The 15,320-nt window shown below is 48.9% G+C and overlaps 6 protein-coding genes across 6 annotated transcripts; 4 read left to right on the top strand and 2 right to left on the bottom strand.

Annotated features, from left to right (window-relative positions):
• Positions 1 to 754: 754 nt before the first annotated feature.
• ASPSYDRAFT_95607 (serine hydrolase domain-containing protein) lies at positions 755 to 2,681 on the bottom strand (the record flags this gene model as incomplete). Its single annotated transcript, XM_040853140.1, has 4 exons — positions 755 to 1,583; positions 1,642 to 1,900; positions 1,968 to 2,078; positions 2,141 to 2,681. 4 exons carry the CDS (start codon positions 2,679 to 2,681, stop codon positions 755 to 757), a joined length of 1,740 nt encoding a protein of 579 aa, XP_040696322.1.
• A 607-nt stretch (positions 2,682 to 3,288) lies between these two features.
• Positions 3,289 to 5,088, top strand: ASPSYDRAFT_73756 (Zn(II)2Cys6 transcription factor domain-containing protein). The gene is made up of 2 exons (XM_040850725.1): positions 3,289 to 3,426; positions 3,477 to 5,088. The coding sequence occupies exons 1-2, from the start codon at positions 3,350 to 3,352 to the stop codon at positions 4,960 to 4,962; spliced, it is 1,563 nt and encodes a 520-aa protein (XP_040696321.1). The 5' UTR covers positions 3,289 to 3,349; the 3' UTR covers positions 4,963 to 5,088.
• An 832-nt stretch (positions 5,089 to 5,920) lies between these two features.
• Positions 5,921 to 6,760, top strand: ASPSYDRAFT_51926 (uncharacterized protein). The gene has a single exon (XM_040848393.1). It carries the CDS (start codon positions 6,131 to 6,133, stop codon positions 6,617 to 6,619), a length of 489 nt encoding a protein of 162 aa, XP_040696320.1. The 5' UTR covers positions 5,921 to 6,130; the 3' UTR covers positions 6,620 to 6,760.
• Positions 6,761 to 6,957: 197 nt separating this feature from the next.
• ASPSYDRAFT_189555 (SDR family oxidoreductase) lies at positions 6,958 to 8,588 on the top strand. The gene is made up of 3 exons (XM_040843620.1): positions 6,958 to 7,564; positions 7,616 to 7,806; positions 7,857 to 8,588. Exons 1-3 carry the CDS (start codon positions 7,275 to 7,277, stop codon positions 8,270 to 8,272), a joined length of 897 nt encoding a protein of 298 aa, XP_040696319.1. The 5' UTR covers positions 6,958 to 7,274; the 3' UTR covers positions 8,273 to 8,588.
• Positions 8,589 to 9,095: 507 nt separating this feature from the next.
• ASPSYDRAFT_51922 (putative ferric-chelate reductase (Fre2)) lies at positions 9,096 to 11,749 on the top strand. Its single transcript, XM_040848391.1, has 2 exons — positions 9,096 to 10,051; positions 10,113 to 11,749. Exons 1-2 carry the CDS (start codon positions 9,462 to 9,464, stop codon positions 11,707 to 11,709), a joined length of 2,187 nt encoding a protein of 728 aa, XP_040696318.1. The 5' UTR covers positions 9,096 to 9,461; the 3' UTR covers positions 11,710 to 11,749.
• A 631-nt stretch (positions 11,750 to 12,380) lies between these two features.
• Positions 12,381 to 14,504, bottom strand: ASPSYDRAFT_62822 (Zn(II)2Cys6 transcription factor; the record flags this gene model as incomplete). Its single annotated transcript, XM_040850177.1, has 7 exons — positions 12,381 to 12,753; positions 12,803 to 13,159; positions 13,216 to 13,395; positions 13,462 to 13,613; positions 13,673 to 13,869; positions 13,890 to 14,256; positions 14,370 to 14,504. The coding sequence occupies 7 exons, from the start codon at positions 14,502 to 14,504 to the stop codon at positions 12,381 to 12,383; spliced, it is 1,761 nt and encodes a 586-aa protein (XP_040696317.1).
• Between the last annotated feature and the right edge of the window lie 816 nt (positions 14,505 to 15,320).

Raw genomic sequence — 15,320 nt, 5'->3', positions numbered from 1 at the left:
AAAGATGGCATACGTCGCGAAGACAGTGGAAGGGCCATTACGGGACTATCATTACTACCCGCATCTAAGAGCCTTATGTGACTGCCTTCGGATCAACTTAGTATAAGCTAGTTTATTTACTGCCTAGCCCCAACTTAGTTGAAATATTATTAGACGAGGTACTACGCCTACCAGTTTACCCTAGTATAGCAAAATATTTCTATATTATTCTTACTCTACTAGAAGAGCCACCTGTGTGATGTTAGTAATACATAAAGAAGTATAAAGCTTGATAATTTTAGTCTCTTCCACGTGCGCCATAGGACCAAATCTCATAATACTGTCAGGAATAGATAATTACAGTAGAGTAGCTGATATACAGGCTTGAGTATTAAACTACTACCTTCCATATTATTAAAACGAGTTTCAGGGGCAGGCAAAGCAGATATATATATTCATACTGTAGCAGCTATTATTGTATACTATGAAAGTAGCTAGTTAAGTAGGGAGTATAGATAATCAGGAGACCCTCTTTACTTTATACTACATATAAGATCTGTATACTTATACACCACTGTCAGTACGGTGCACTGCATCATCACTGCACATATAGAGGTAGCTCGGTATCAACACTAGGTGTCTATTATTCTATAGTAAGGTGGACTTCCCTGTTCCACGAAGAATTGCTGTTGAGACCACAGTAATCCATACACTCGGGGTTTCGTAAGGTACTGGTGTAAAGAGTACTTAATGAGCTCGTGAAGACTTTTTTCCTTCAGACTCGCGTGAGCGTCTGTTGAAAAGCGCGCGGCCTGATACTGATCGCAGAATCACCGGTTCCGTTAAATCCAAACACGAAATCATCAAATGCGTTATACCCGTAGACCAGGTTATCAATGGTTTCCCAGCTTCGGCACCCAGACTGCAGAAAGAATACTGCGTTCTCCTGTGCCTGGACTGCCGACGGGTCTAAAGTGCTATAGACAGCACGCCAAGCCGAGTGATTCCTTGACTCGAGACCAGTCGGGAACATGCGTACCGACAAGTACGATGAACTGCTGCTTGATGCTCCAAACGAGGAGATACTGGCGTAGTCTTCTAGAACATCATGCCCGTTCATGATCCAGCTCTTCACATGAAGGCCGGATTGTTCATCGATGCGTAACTCAATACTGCTGTTCGTCTGAAGATTTTCATATCTGCCAGCATAATTAAGCCTTGCCTCTTCCTTGCCGGCCGCTTCTAAGCTTCTCACCAGGGGTTGTAAGACCTGGGTGGCTATATACAGCTGGTTATCCAGGTTGGACTTCGGGCCTGCTGATAGGACTGACATGGAGAGACCATAGTCGGGAATGACTGCGAAGAGCGCATTGTAGTCGGGGATATCACCAATTCTACTGTAGACATCGATAATACGTCCGTCTACAGTCAGGTTATTTGCACGGCAGATCTCCCATGGCGCACCCACTGAGATTCCCAGAGAAGAAGTATGGGTCCGCGGCTTCAACCAGGCTTTGGTCCTGATCTCGTCCACCAGCGTATAGTTCAGGATAGCTTGACCAAATTTCGCTAGATCATTTGCTGATGAATAGAGGCCTCCGTCCCTGAGAATGTCAGTGAGAATAACTGAGTAGGTATCAAGAGGCGGTGTATAATACTTACGCTTGTTGATATCCCATTGACGTACTCCAGTAATTCGATTCGTGTGAGATAAACCCAACGCTATCGTCTTTGGGCTTGGAAGCATAGGAGTTGGTCATGTTGAGGGGTTTGAAGATATGGCTCTGCACAAAATCTCCATAAGACTCGCCTGAGACTCGCTCAATAACGAGTCCTAAGATATCATATGCCACGTCGCTATATGTTGGGGTGGTATAAGGACTGTATGTTGCTTCCTTCCTACCAAACTTTGTCCAAAAGTCTGATGGATATCAAGTTAATTGTGTTGCATAAGTTAAGAGCTAGAACGGGACTACCTTTCCAAGTACATGGTCTCGATGAAGCCAGAGCGCCGCATTCACTATGACCACCAGGGGCCAGGTCGGGAAGGCCGTATTTCTTGGGATTAAATGCAGGATCATTAGCCAGATCATTTCCCACTAAAATTTACGTTAGCATTGTCAAGTGGTCGTTGATATTGAATACTAAGGACAGTACTCACAGTTACCGCTCACGCCTCCAAGATGGCTGGCCATAGCGTCAATTGTTATGTGATCCCAGTCCATGACCGTGATCTCATTCTGCACGCTTTGCTGCCTTTTGAGCTGATTCAACTCTGGTACGTATTTGGTAATAGGATCAGAGAAGCTGATATTTCCACCGAGAAGAAGCAGGCCCATCGCCGTGAAGACTTTACTGACGCTTGCTATCATAAAGACGGTGCCGCCATCAACCACATGTGTACCAGAGGTGTTGTAAACAGCAGGGGTGTATGTCAGGCTGCCGAGAATATCATCCTCGTAAGCTGACGAAAGTGACACTGCAACACCTGTCGCGTTCCCGAACAGGAGTCCCACTTCTTCTTGAAGCCCCTGGATCTGGGACAGAGCTTTCTTGACTGCTTCATTCTTCGAAGGCTTTTTGGGTGGTGGAAGAACAGCACCCAAAGGTGGGCAGTTGCTTACAGCAGTATTGGGGGTGACGATTTTGTCTGCGAGGCCATATCCAGCAAGGGCCAACAGGGCCCAGTACTGAGTTTTCATGATGCTGAATCTTAGAAAAAAAACTCAAATGTTCGAACTTGAAGTTCATATTTGAAGTAGCAACATGAATGCTTATATAGATCCCAGACATCCACTTGAGAGTACGGAAATTGGTACCTGCCGCGCAATTTCCCGCGCTTGAGAGTTATTTCCAGGAATTGATGGTGTAGAGATTCTTAGGAACCCACCAACTCCCCAGGATCTGCCGCATATAGAAACGGGTTGGCACAGATTATGTATCTTCTATTTCAAGACTTTTGGGCTGTCTTCCCACGCAATTTGTTTGGTGGAAGCGTAAAGCTTCCCCACTCATGATCTACGGTGGGACTGTGCACTAAGTATCAGGGCGAGCTTCATGAAAATGTAGAAATCTCCTCCGTATTGAATAGACTTTCGGCCCCAAGCTCCAGATCGCTTGAAATGCCGATGATTGGCTACAGCGTACAGAATGGGTACACTTCTGTTAGTTCGCGGGGCCAATTACGTGGCGAACCTGAGAACTTTTGTTGGTGTGATTGTGGCGTGGGGGCGGAGTTTGCGGCACTCGGTAATTTTATTTAGAGCCAAGGTGCGCTTCTTCCTCCACCACGGTAGCTTCCATAGTTCAATGTTATTTGCTGCAGCGTAAATGTCATCAAAACATCCATGCACTAAACAATCTGTGGACGATGCCTAGACCCATGGACAGAGAAAAGAAACGTCGAACTAGCGCCCCGAAGAACCGTACGGGCTGCGGCACTTGCAAGTATGATTTTCTCTCTCCAATGATTTGATGTGGACTCATCCCGATGATAGGCGTCGACACAAGCGCTGCGACGAAACACGACCGATATGTGACTTATGTCGCAAGTCAGGATACGTCTGCGACGGGTACTTCGACCCTTCGACAGGCCAAAAATTCGGGGGCAATGCACAAAACGCGAGGCAGATCTGTCAGCTTCTCCGTCCGATTCCCCTGAACCACTTTGACAATGAGAAGGAGGCGCAAGGGTTCCGGTTCTTCGAAGTAGCAACGACACTGCAGCTGACTGCAGCTCTTAAGAATCTTGGCTGGTCTCCACCACTTCTTCAGCTCAGCCATCATGATCGCGCCATTCGTCATGCAATCATTGCTAATGGGATTATGAGCAAAAGATATCAAGAAAATGAGTTGGCAGCCACTGCGAATCCACAGATAGATAAGCTTTACCAGGAAGCTTTGGGGCAGTATGGAAAAGCAGTTGCTTGTTTTCGGTCGCAGATCCAAGACAGTCAACAGAGCAGCTCTCAGTCGCTCGAGAATTTCCCCGCCACGTGTGTTCTTTTGGTTATGTTTGAATTCATGCAAGGAAACGCAGAAGGCTTGTTGTTACATCTCCAGAGCGCGATTAAGCTATCGTCCAGAGCAAGCAATGGTCCGCAAGCTCAAAACTTCCTCAAATTGTTGACATTGATCGACATGGTCTCATCGACGTGGGTCAATGTATACCGGTCTCATTCACACACAACGCTGCAGCTTCCAAAGATCACCGCGAGCCAGATGCCGTTGCCATTGCCGTCCGATTTAATCACTCTTTCCTACGACCTTGTCAACATTAAAAATAATTTGATGACATTGCGTCATTTTGCGGAGTCGGCTCCCGGGGCAGCGGGCATACACATTCTGGATTCGGGCAATTTATTTGAAGCAAACCTGGATGGAATTCAGTATCGGCTGGAAGCCTGGTATTTGGCATTTATCAAAATCTCTGCCACCGATGCCAAGTCCTCTATGCACCGCTGTTCTCTTTTACGAGCCAATTATCTTCTGTCGATATTAGAACTGGATATGATCCGCAAAGTGCAATCAGCATGGGACGCATACTCTGTTGATTCTCCGAAAAAGCCAGATCCACTGAAGTTGAATATGCGAATCTGCTCGGAGATAGTCGATACCATCGAAGCCGTCGCCAGGAAAGGCTATACGTCTACACGTTACGATGTCTGTGCAGGTGAAGAATCGCTTGCACCGACCGGCCTGGTTCCCCTCTTTTCATTTCGGCTTAGTTTTATACAACCTGCTTTTTACATTGCTCAGAATGCTCCAGATATTGGGCTCCGCCGAAGGTCCATCCAGATTCTTCTTCAAAATCCATGGCGTGAGGGGGCATGGGACTCCTTTGTTATGGGCTCAATTGCAAACCGTTGGCTGGACGCATCAATCAAAGGGCTTGCGGATCAGTGCTCAGCCAAACTGTCGACTGGGCTGCAAGGGGTTGAAAATAAGAACAGCACATTGCCCTTCACAGTGAAGGCTCTGTAACGGGTTTAGAAGTCCCTCAACTCCTGACCGTTGAAACAACTTTTCAAGACCTTGATCATTTGCCCTAGAGCACTATTTGATTAAGATAGATAGATCACTTTATTATAATTTAGTAGTACTTATACCAAATCTACTACGATCTATGTAGAAGTATTACAAAGCAAGCCCGGAAACTATTACATCTTGTGGCAGAGTCTGGATTGTGATGTAGCTGGGCTAACACTGGCTATTTTACGCTTGTGATTGATATCCCAACCGACGGGGCAGGTCAGCAACAGTAGGGGAATAGGCTAACAGTGGGTATAGAAGGGCTAGAATGAGACACAACCTGGATTAAACGAGTCATGCTCAGGGCATCAATGTCACCTTACCTGGTTTACAGTGTGGGGACCGCTGGGTAGAGCATGCTTCCAGTGTATTTGTAGTAGTTAGTCTGTGACCCCACCGGGAGACGTGTAAGAATTTAGCGACATTGAGAAAATAAACAAAGGCCAAGAAACTGGATTAAAAAGGGCAGAGTCCCCAATACCAGGAATATACACTACATGGACATTTTAGGGGTTTAAGGATATTGCAGCTGGACATTATGTCTGGAAGAACCGGAACTGAGGTTGACTGTCCTGTCTGCAGCCTGCGACGCATGGAGAAGCCGCGGAATAACAATGATATTCCCAGGCATCAGTAGAAGTCGTTGCCTCTATAATGAATCCCACGTGTGGCCCTACGTCGTACACAGATGGCCCTGAACGTGATCGGTCAGTCCGCTTCCGAGAGTCTTGGCAGATGCTACAGACTTCAGCCTTTGGATCTGCACTTCGGTCTATCGCGAGTCAGTACAGACGGGGCTTTGGAGGTCATGAATTATTTGCTCTATTCTTGGGTCATTGATTAAGCGACGATGCGAGAACTGTACCCCGGTAAAGTGGATCGATGTAACCTAACAAACTGGGAAGATTGTCGCCCCCTACTCAGCCCTAGCTACTTCTTAGTGCGATCCTTTGTGCCTGGTATACTACGGGAAGGGCCCACGAGGTGTGTGCTCGTTGGCGCTGGCGTAAAAGTGAGGACGCAGGGGCCAGTTCGACGAAGTATAAGAGACTGCTCGAGACCAGCACCAAACCGAGCACAAACAACAACTACAATCTCAACAAAAGCACTCAACACAATCATGGCTGCTACCCTCAAAACCATCCTCTTCCTCCTGACCGCGACCTCGGCCACCGTCTCTGCCGAGCACCTCAAGGTTGTCTTCTCTGCTGGTGACTTTGGTGCCATCGGCGGCAGCAACGGCAACTACGCCAGTTTCGCCATCATCAACGACAACGGCGACGCTATTTACAACGACGGCACACCCGCCGACCGCTCGCCCTGCTACAACACCGGTGATGGCCGCGAGTTCACCATCGAGGGTGACTGCTGGAGCACCCCTCGCACCTTCAAGTGCAAGTCTGACTTTGCCGGCCACCCTTCCACCTGCGAAGTCAAGGATGGCGATGGAAACAGCCTAGGCACTGGCGAAGGCGTGACCAACACCAATTTCGTGGGTATCGCCATCGGTGAGGACTCTACCTGTGTCGTTGAGTTCGACTCCGACGACGGCGGCGATGGCTGCCCTGTCGACGACGGCAACGGGCCCCTTCATGTCACCTCTGGTTAAAGATTCATTTAGGCTGGTTATAGGAGGTCGATGGAATGGGAGAAGACTGTTTGTACATAGACAAGAAGTATTGCTGTTTCTTCGGACTTGTGGCTTGCTAGCAAGTAGCTCGAGACAACAATCTCATATCTCTGTACGACGTGAAACAGCTGTAGAAGATAGTAAATATGTAGATATACGTTAGCCGAGTCACTGCACGGACCCGTATTATTATTTCACAGCTGTGGGAATTGAGCTGAAGCGGTGGTGTGAAATACGCAGTGCTGAGAGTAGGCATACTCACGTCAAGTAGAGAGCTGTTAAGATGGGTATAGATTGCCCAGGAACCTTCAGGAGTTAGCATTTCCGGGGGTATCAGCCCCATTTATGGAGCCATCGCCGCAGTTGACAATTGGTCAGTGCGTATAGAAGCTAATTGTCTGAACCCCACAAACCCCACCGTCTTTACGCGAAGTAGCGAGTCAGCACATATAGGAGCATGCGTAATCTCAGCCCTGTCAGCTTACCTGCCCACTGACAGGGAGGACACGGTGTCCAGCTCCTGCGCCGGAGTCAGGTAAGACTGCTGAACAAGCTGATGGATAAAATGAAATCTTCCCTCCCTGCATCCGCGAAAACTACCTGGTTCTGAATTTCACCACTTCGCTTACACAGGATGGCCCGCAAGCAAGTTTGGTTTATCACCGGCTGCTCCAGCGGCTTCGGTGAGCAGTTTGTGCGCCAACTGCGTGCACTCGGTGACGACGTTGTCGCAACAGGCCGCAATGCTGAGACCAAGCTCGCCTACCTGAAGGACACAGGCGCTACGATCCTCGACCTCGATGTCACAGCTCCACAGGCCGAACTCGACGCCAAGTTCCAGCTGGCGATTGATATCTACGGCAGTGTCGACGTGCTCGTCAATAACGCAGGGTTCATTCAGTGTGGAGCGGTTGAGGAACTCACGTTGGTGACTTTGGTGAACTGCAAACAGACCCATTCTAATTAACGTGGCAGGCAAGAAGATATGCAACGCTCTCTTGACACCAACTTCCACGGCCCCATCAACCTCACGCGCGCCGCGTTGCCGCATTTCCGCAGCAAGACCGAAAAGGGCCAGGGGCTGATTATCTACATGGGCTCGCAGTCGGGATTTCACGGTGAACCCGCTGGTGCTGCCTACTGCGCGAGCAAATTTGCACTCGAAGGTATGCTTAAACCCCCGCTGTACAGTGAAAGCCTTTAGTTAACTCTCCAGGCGCCGTCGAGAGCCTTTCCAAAGAACTTGCTTGGCTCGCCCCGGGCATAAAACCCCTAATAATCGAAGCGGGCATCTTCAGTACCGAAGTAATGAAAAACATCAACCACGTCCCGCACCGCGTTGAATTCTGGCGGCCGCTCAACGACGCATGCCGCGTTCGCGGAGCAGGCAATTACGGTAACGAGCCGGGGAACGCGGTCGATCTGGTGTCGAAAGTGATCCAGATTGCTAAAGGCGTGGGTGTTGCTGAAGGGAAGGACATCCCGTTGCGTGTGCCGTTTGGGAGTGACTGCGTTGGGTTTCTTCGGCAAAAGATTGGGGATTTGACAAGAGTGGTGGACGAGTGGGAAGATATTGCGAGCAGTACGGATTTCCCAGAGCATGAAGGGCCCATGCCGGCTCTGCCTAAATAAATCTATGCCAGAGCAAAAGTAGCAGCTAGAGTAGCTATGTTTCAATGCATCTGAAGGCAAGTATTCTGACAGCTTGGTCGGGGGGTGGGAAGCAGTGGGCGCATCGCTTGTAACTTACATTGCCCGCGCTATATTTCCAATGGTCGAATGATTTGATATAAAAAGATCCATTTGTCCCAATTTACTGTTTCGTATATAAATCATAGTAAATGCCTCAAAAGTTCACCCTCTAGCCTGATCCCGCATTGAGAAGCGAACCATGGTGGATAGCAAAGATAATAATACTCTCTACTTAGAAGGAGAAGAGAGATGAACGAGCCCTGGTACCTCGCACACCTCCCTACCAGTTGTTGGCATACAATGCAATAGAAAGACGGCCTAATACCGTTTGTGGTTTTTATGGTCGACTGGTATGTCGATAATATATATTTTCAATTAAAGTATCAAGATTTTTTTTTTTTGAAAACCTTAATAAATATACTAACCTTTATTATCTTAGATTTTAGTAAGAAATTATAGATTATTTAAATACTAATTTGCCAGAATCTATATAAAAAATCTGGGCAAATCCCTATTCTAGCCATATAATACTATTTCAGGGCCGGCGGGTTCGGGTTTGATCGGCTTCAGGATTTTGGGGCAGGTTGTGCATGTCGAGCACTAGCCTGTTTAATGAAGCCTGTAAAATGTGAGTAACATTCTCATTAGCAATAAATTCCCAGATTCAGAGTTCGGCAAAGTTGTGCCAAATATGGTTCGAGCAGTTTTGAGCTATTTAATGCGGCTTGGATTCCAACATGTCTTTCGCTGGGCCAACGAATGCGCGCATGCAACTGGCTGTGGAGTTGCACTCACAAGGCCAGACCAGCAAATGCATGCCCTGCAATAACGATAGGATTTAGCGGGTTTAAGTTCTCCAGACGCCATCGCAGGCAGCATAGCCATAGCCATCGTTGAGTAAAAGAAAGGAAGGCTTGGTCGAAATCCTCTCAAATTGCCTCAATGCCAAGAAGAATAAACAATCCACAGCAGTCGCTTGGTTCACACTCAGCAAAGAGGAATCTTCACAGTCATAGAGGTTAGCGAGATGGCAGATTTTAGCGAGACTCGAATGTCCAAGCAGTATAAATAATCTGCTCCCTCCGCAGTCACGATTGTTGATGTCTGTGCTTCAGGGCCTCAGTCTGCAATGTTGTTTCGTCGATCTGCTGCAGTATGCGCGCTGCTTACCGTCCTCGCAATCCCAGTTGTCGGCATGGCCACTGGGCGTGCAGGACACGGGCTCATCGGATATGGCATCTCAATGTATAAGCCGCCCTGTGCGCACGCTTGCCGGGCGACCATTACCAATCCTCTCAATTGCACCGTGAGTTCGGACCCTTATGCGAATGAGGGCATGGATATGGACATGCACATGGACGGAACGCGGATGGGGGATGGGTGGATGGTCGAAGATGCCCCAAGTGCCGAGTGTTATGCGACAAATGACGCCTTCCTGCAGACGTTGGCTTTGTGCATGCACGCGCATTGTACGACAGAGTCCATTGCCACGCTCGAACGATACTGGGAGATGAACGTCGCCGGCAGCAATGCAGACCAACCACTCCCTAAGGAGACCTACCAAGAGGCCCTTGGCGCGGTTAATGGCACGCCGTCGGTGATCTCGAACTCATCGAGTGTCTTGCAATCGGCGGGTTATATCCCCGAGACCTTGTATGCATTGCAATATCGGACACTCACGGTTTTTGAAGAGATCGAGACTTCTCACATCAGATACGGGTAGGTGATGCCAGCCAAGTCCGGAGCATTAACGGCGCTAATGTAAACAACCCGCTGCCAGGCTTGTCCTGCTTCTCACAGGCGCGATTATTCCTATCGGGCTGTCCTTTGTCCGTTTCTTCCCCTTCCCAGCAGCGTGGACAGCGCGGTTCGAGGCCACTTTCATTGACCCGCCTCTAATCGGCCGCCGACACCATGTGCCCTATCTCTGGAACACCTTCGTCATGCCCACCCGTGGCCAAGCCTTGTTCATTGCCTACCAGATCGCAATCAATGTTATTCTCAGTGCTGTCAGCTTTAGGTCCGCCGACCCTAGTGCGTGGTACACGTCAAAGCCGCGGGAGATCGTGACATACGTCAGCAATCGTGTTGGTGCGCTGAGCTTTGCCAACATTCCCCTGCTGCTTCTTTACTCGAGCCGCAACAATGTCCTCCTCTGGCTCACGAACTGGTCGCAGAGCACATTCCTCCTTCTTCATCGCTGGATAGCTTTCATAGCCGTGATTGAGGCCTGCCTCCACTCGGCTATCTACCTCCAGATCTATGATGTGGACGGCACGCATGCCACTGAAAGTAGAACCGCCTATTGGTACTGGGGCATCATCGCGACACTGGCCATGGTTGTCATCCTCCCGGCCTCGCTGCTGCCAGTCCGCCAGAGGGCCTACGAGCTTTTCCTCGCGTGGCACGTCTTCTTCTTCCTTCTCGGCATGATCGGATGTTTCCTCCACATATACTACCGATATGCCTGGCAATACGGCTACGAGAACTGGATCTACATCGGCTTTGCGGTTTGGGGGTTCGATCGATTACTGCGCATTCTGCGGCTGGCTGGGAATGGAGTCCGCAAGGCGCACGTTACTGTGATCGATGACGACTACCTTAAGCTGCAAATCCCCGGCATCAAGGCCGACGGCCACGTCTATCTCTACTTCCCTACCCTCACCTGGAAGGTCTGGGAGAACCACCCCTTCTCCGTCCTGGCAGATACCTACCACGCCTATGAGTCCGCTTCCATACCACCAAACAACACACGATTAGCAGCATCAGCATCATCATCATCATCGGTATGTATCGAACCAAAGGCCCCGGGAAACAACGTCCTAGCTGTCACCACTCCGGATCCCACAGAAGGAGCAAACCACCACCAGCCCGGCTTAACCATCTACGTCCGCACGCATACCGGTTTGACTATGCATCTCCGCGACCAGCGCACTAGCCTTCCGGTCCTCGTCGAGGGCGCATACGTCCCATCGTCCATTCTCGGGTCCTCGCCCTCCCAAGCGCCAAACATCATCGCGTTCGCCGGAGGCGTCGGCGTGACAGCTCTTACACCCATCCTTCTCAGCCGCCCCGGCTGGCACAAGCTATTCTGGGCTTCGCGGAGCAAGGCTCTTGTGGATTCTGTCAGAGAGTCCCTCTCCCTTGGTAGGTATGACAGGCTGCGTGCAACGGTTTTCCTCGAGAAACGCATGGATATTCCCCGGATTTTAGCGGCAGAGTTTGCGAGGCTCGGTGGGAGTAGCGGGGTCCCCGTTACAGTGCTGGTTAGCGGACCGCCGGGGATGGCGGATGAGGTCCGGGTTGAGGTGGCGAAGTTGGCGAGGCATAACCCCGGGGCTGCGTTGACGTTTGTGGAGGAGTTGTTTAGTTGGTAGCTCTCTTCCTTGACGGTTTGTTAAAAGGTAGAAGGTGGGGGTAGGTTACATATTTGTCGATTTGTTGTACGATATGAACGAAATAGGAATAGTAAAAGCCTGACCATGTTGATAGGACGTCGATACTACGCATACTGGCCAAATACATTCATTGTTACGGCCATCTTCTGTCCTCCACGGAAGCAAGCTACGTACATAGAACATGCTGGCTATCCTGCCAATCATCTGCTGAATGCGGCGTGTAGCACTGCAGCACCATTTCATTTGGTATATAAATAGCTCTGAATGATCCTAGCCCTTTTTGGCTTAACATCATATGTCCCGACATGACCGGATCAGATCATCCTGTAACACCTCTCGTGACATGATTAGGCGTCAGCAAGGCAGAAACATTGGTTGACAACTTCCGCTTTCCTTGAATCTGTACAGAAACGTAAGGCATGTGGTGGAAGAAATCCGTAAATCAAGAAATAGGGAAGGTAGGATAGCATATAATATCATTTAACCCCAGTTTCTTCTAGTTATATCCAACCTGTGATAACCTGTGAAGCTAGAATCAAGCGTACTCGAGTCTGTCTGCGCAGTCAAGGCCATTAAGAGACATATAGATATCTTTTGTCCATCGTGAATGAAATATCTTGTAATCTGGACACGATCTCCGTGAGGCCTGGTCATATTTCGAGTTTTGAAAGGCTGGAATGAATAGCGTCGATCTTATATATTGTCTCTCTCGCCGCGGGGAACCTCGAACTGAAGGATAATAGCACCTGGTGTAGATTCCTGAAGATATTGTCGGTTATAATATTATCCGCTAACGCAAGTAGGGTGAGTGAACTGGTTTTCGTGGGGCTATAGAATAAATTTGGTGTTTGGGCGAGCCCGTAATGTTTACGATATAACTGCAGATATTGAGCGATCTGTTTCGCGGCAATTATTTGGTTCGATTTGACTTGTTCTCTGATTATCGGGCCTAGCGAATATTCAGAGCCTTGCAGCTCCAGAACGAGCCCCAGTAGCGTAATTAAGACATGGTGGCATTTGATACTGCAACAAGGGATTAGCTCTCACGTTAGAAAACGGTAGTGCTTCATACTGTAGATATAGAATTTGCGGAACAGGGTGGTCATCTATCATGACAGGATCCCGCAGGCCTTTACGGTAGACTTCAACACGGTCGTATAACTGACTCGCCTTTTCCCATATCTGGTGAATACTCATGTCGGGAGCCTCCACAAGGAAGAGGTTCTGGATATCCGCGAGAGTGTTGGCCAACTCTGCCAATCCAGCCATGACATGATGAAGAAAAGCAGGCTCTCTGGGTAAGTCTATATGGTTTGAACGCGGACGGTACGGGACCCAAACAGCATCTTGTTCAATTTCATGAAGTTTGTCGAGCGACAGTCTTGGAACCCCAATGTGTGCCATCCTGCCATATTCCAAACACATGTCCCTGTAGAACGGGTTACTTAGAAAGCACGGTAATTTCTGAGTATTCGAACACCATACATATTTAAGATAAAGATGGCCCAGGCAGTCTGTGAGCTGGCGCGCTTGACATGTTCTGGCATGCGATCCCATTCGCAATGCTTTGACCGCGGAAATTTGAAGAGACCGATGTCTTGACCGATCTGCACGGCTTGCCGGAGGTGAAGCCAGCTGGAATTATCCTTACCCTGAAGCTTTAAGCTGCAAGCGGTTAGATTTAATCGGTTTAACGCATGTCTATATGGTATTCTTTCGCAGACAACCTACTTGTGGCTCATCAAGATCAGGGCCTGGATGTTTGCCAACGAAGGCCGCCCCTCTTCAGCTCTCCAACATTTCTCTGCTTCCCTAAAGAAATTCTGGCCTCGGGATGTTGCATCACCAGGAACGGCATATGTCTCGGGGTAATTCGAATAAATCTTGCCATGGTCAAGACGGCTCAAATAAGCGTGCACATACAGCAGAGATTACCACTTACACTTGACACGGCTAGAATACTATTCACAAGAACAGGGCTGCAGAACGTTGAAGCCAGGTCTCCCGCGATCATGTCACGTAGGAACATTTCCTGGTTAACCACCTGCATCAGAGGATGATCCCACGTGAAGTATAGCGATATCAGACTCGAGACAAGGTGATCATCGTCCGTGATGGTGGTCCAGGGCTTGGACGGGACTTGGAAAAGGGGATATCACAAAGCCTGCCCACTGTTATCCTGGATGGCCGGTTGCACTGAATATTGTATTCCGAGCTGGAATCGCTTGCGTCCGTTGCTTCCTCTATTGGTGAACCCTCGACGAGAAGCATCTTACTGAGTATATCAATATTACTCATCGCATCTCCACCGTCTCGTATGGCTTGCAAGATATGTGAGACCTTTTCGTCATTCGCTCTGCGGAGGCAGCCTAGGAGGCTGTATAGTATACGCTGATGTTTTTCCAAGTCGCCGGCCGTCTTTTGGACAGCGACTTTTCGCCTTAGGTCTAGCTGCTCATTGAAGACACATCCATCGCTGATCCTGTGATGTTGACATGCCTTGCATGGAGCTGGTCTCCCAGTACACTGTGTTTAATTAGGTCGCTGACATATCCACTCAATGCTCAGAATGATCATTCAAATGTTCAGGAATAGTCTTTGACTTGTTTGGTCTCAAAACGGCAAGGCTTCCGACCTACCTTTCTTTTCGCCTTCTTACATGGTAGGCAAGCACTTGAACTCTTTTTGTTCTTTTTCAAGACCCAGTTTTCCCGCAACGGGCCTGGGCCTGGAGTGATGGTTCGGAGTTGTTCATCTTCCTTGCCGGAAGCCATCACGGTGCGGAGAGATGATTGGATGACACAACAGGAGAAGAACTCAAGTGGCCGAAAACATCCATCCGCGAGTAACTATATAGCTATATCGCGAGATGGATTCCATATATCCGAAAGTCGATATTGTTGAAGGCAGAACTGTTAGGATTCTTTGAGGGGCGAACGAAAGATCAGGAATAGGACTAGATTCTGTGTGATATCAAGTCGACAAGACAGCCAAGAGTGCCAACGGCAGGGGTTGGGGAGAGTGGGCTCTGAACAACGCCATCCGGAGAAGAGTTCCGCCAATGGGAAAGCAACGCCGCCAGGAAACACGGAACACGAATCCAGACCAATGATGAAACAAGAGGAGGGGAACCACAATCACATTCGTCGCAGCCCTATGTTCTATAATCCAAGTATCACGACGCGCGTACTTCCTCTGAAAGGCACGAAGAGAAAGGAATTTCGGCGCCAAACGCAAGTTTTTCCCACTGATTTTACCGTTTTCAAATCATGGAAGGGCCCAATAGTCGAAACTGATCGTGTCCTCCAAGCCGAGAGCAATGATGCACTCGGATCTCAATTCCGTCTTATCACAGAGCAGTAACCCCTTCCTCACCTCCCTTGTTTTGCCAGATGATTATGTAATTGTTGCTTGTAGACTAACTAACTAACTAGTTCAGTATTTATGAAGCGGTAACTCGCATAAATATACAGCGGCGCTTTCAAACATCAGACCGGCAGTTCATCTAGGGACATTGCTCGGCCAGTGCCTGTGATTCCTACGTACCAATACCATGGATATAGTAATCAGTAACTAATATGATTAGCCTA

Source organism: Aspergillus sydowii, assembly GCF_001890705.1.
Source record: "Aspergillus sydowii CBS 593.65 unplaced genomic scaffold ASPSYscaffold_20, whole genome shotgun sequence".
NCBI classification, from domain to species: Eukaryota; Fungi; Ascomycota; class Eurotiomycetes; order Eurotiales; family Aspergillaceae; genus Aspergillus; species Aspergillus sydowii.
This window is presented reverse-complemented; position numbering and strand designations above follow the sequence as displayed.

Bases quoted from the DNA above. Each gene is read 5' to 3' on its own strand.
- ASPSYDRAFT_51926 (XM_040848393.1), top strand. From the start codon at position 6,131: ATGGCTGCTACCCTCAAAACCATCCTCTTCCTCCTGACCGCGACCTCG.
- ASPSYDRAFT_51922 (XM_040848391.1), top strand. From the start codon at position 9,462: ATGTTGTTTCGTCGATCTGCTGCAGTATGCGCGCTGCTTACCGTCCTC. The intron at 10,052-10,112 runs GTAGGTGATGCC...ACCCGCTGCCAG, and splicing joins ACTTCTCACATCAGATACGG to GCTTGTCCTGCTTCTCACAG.
- ASPSYDRAFT_73756 (XM_040850725.1), top strand. From the start codon at position 3,350: ATGCCTAGACCCATGGACAGAGAAAAGAAACGTCGAACTAGCGCCCCG. The intron at 3,427-3,476 runs GTATGATTTTCT...TCCCGATGATAG, and splicing joins ACGGGCTGCGGCACTTGCAA to GCGTCGACACAAGCGCTGCG.
- ASPSYDRAFT_189555 (XM_040843620.1), top strand. From the start codon at position 7,275: ATGGCCCGCAAGCAAGTTTGGTTTATCACCGGCTGCTCCAGCGGCTTC. The intron at 7,565-7,615 runs GTTGGTGACTTT...TTAACGTGGCAG, and splicing joins GGAGCGGTTGAGGAACTCAC to GCAAGAAGATATGCAACGCT. The intron at 7,807-7,856 runs GTATGCTTAAAC...TTAACTCTCCAG, and splicing joins GAGCAAATTTGCACTCGAAG to GCGCCGTCGAGAGCCTTTCC.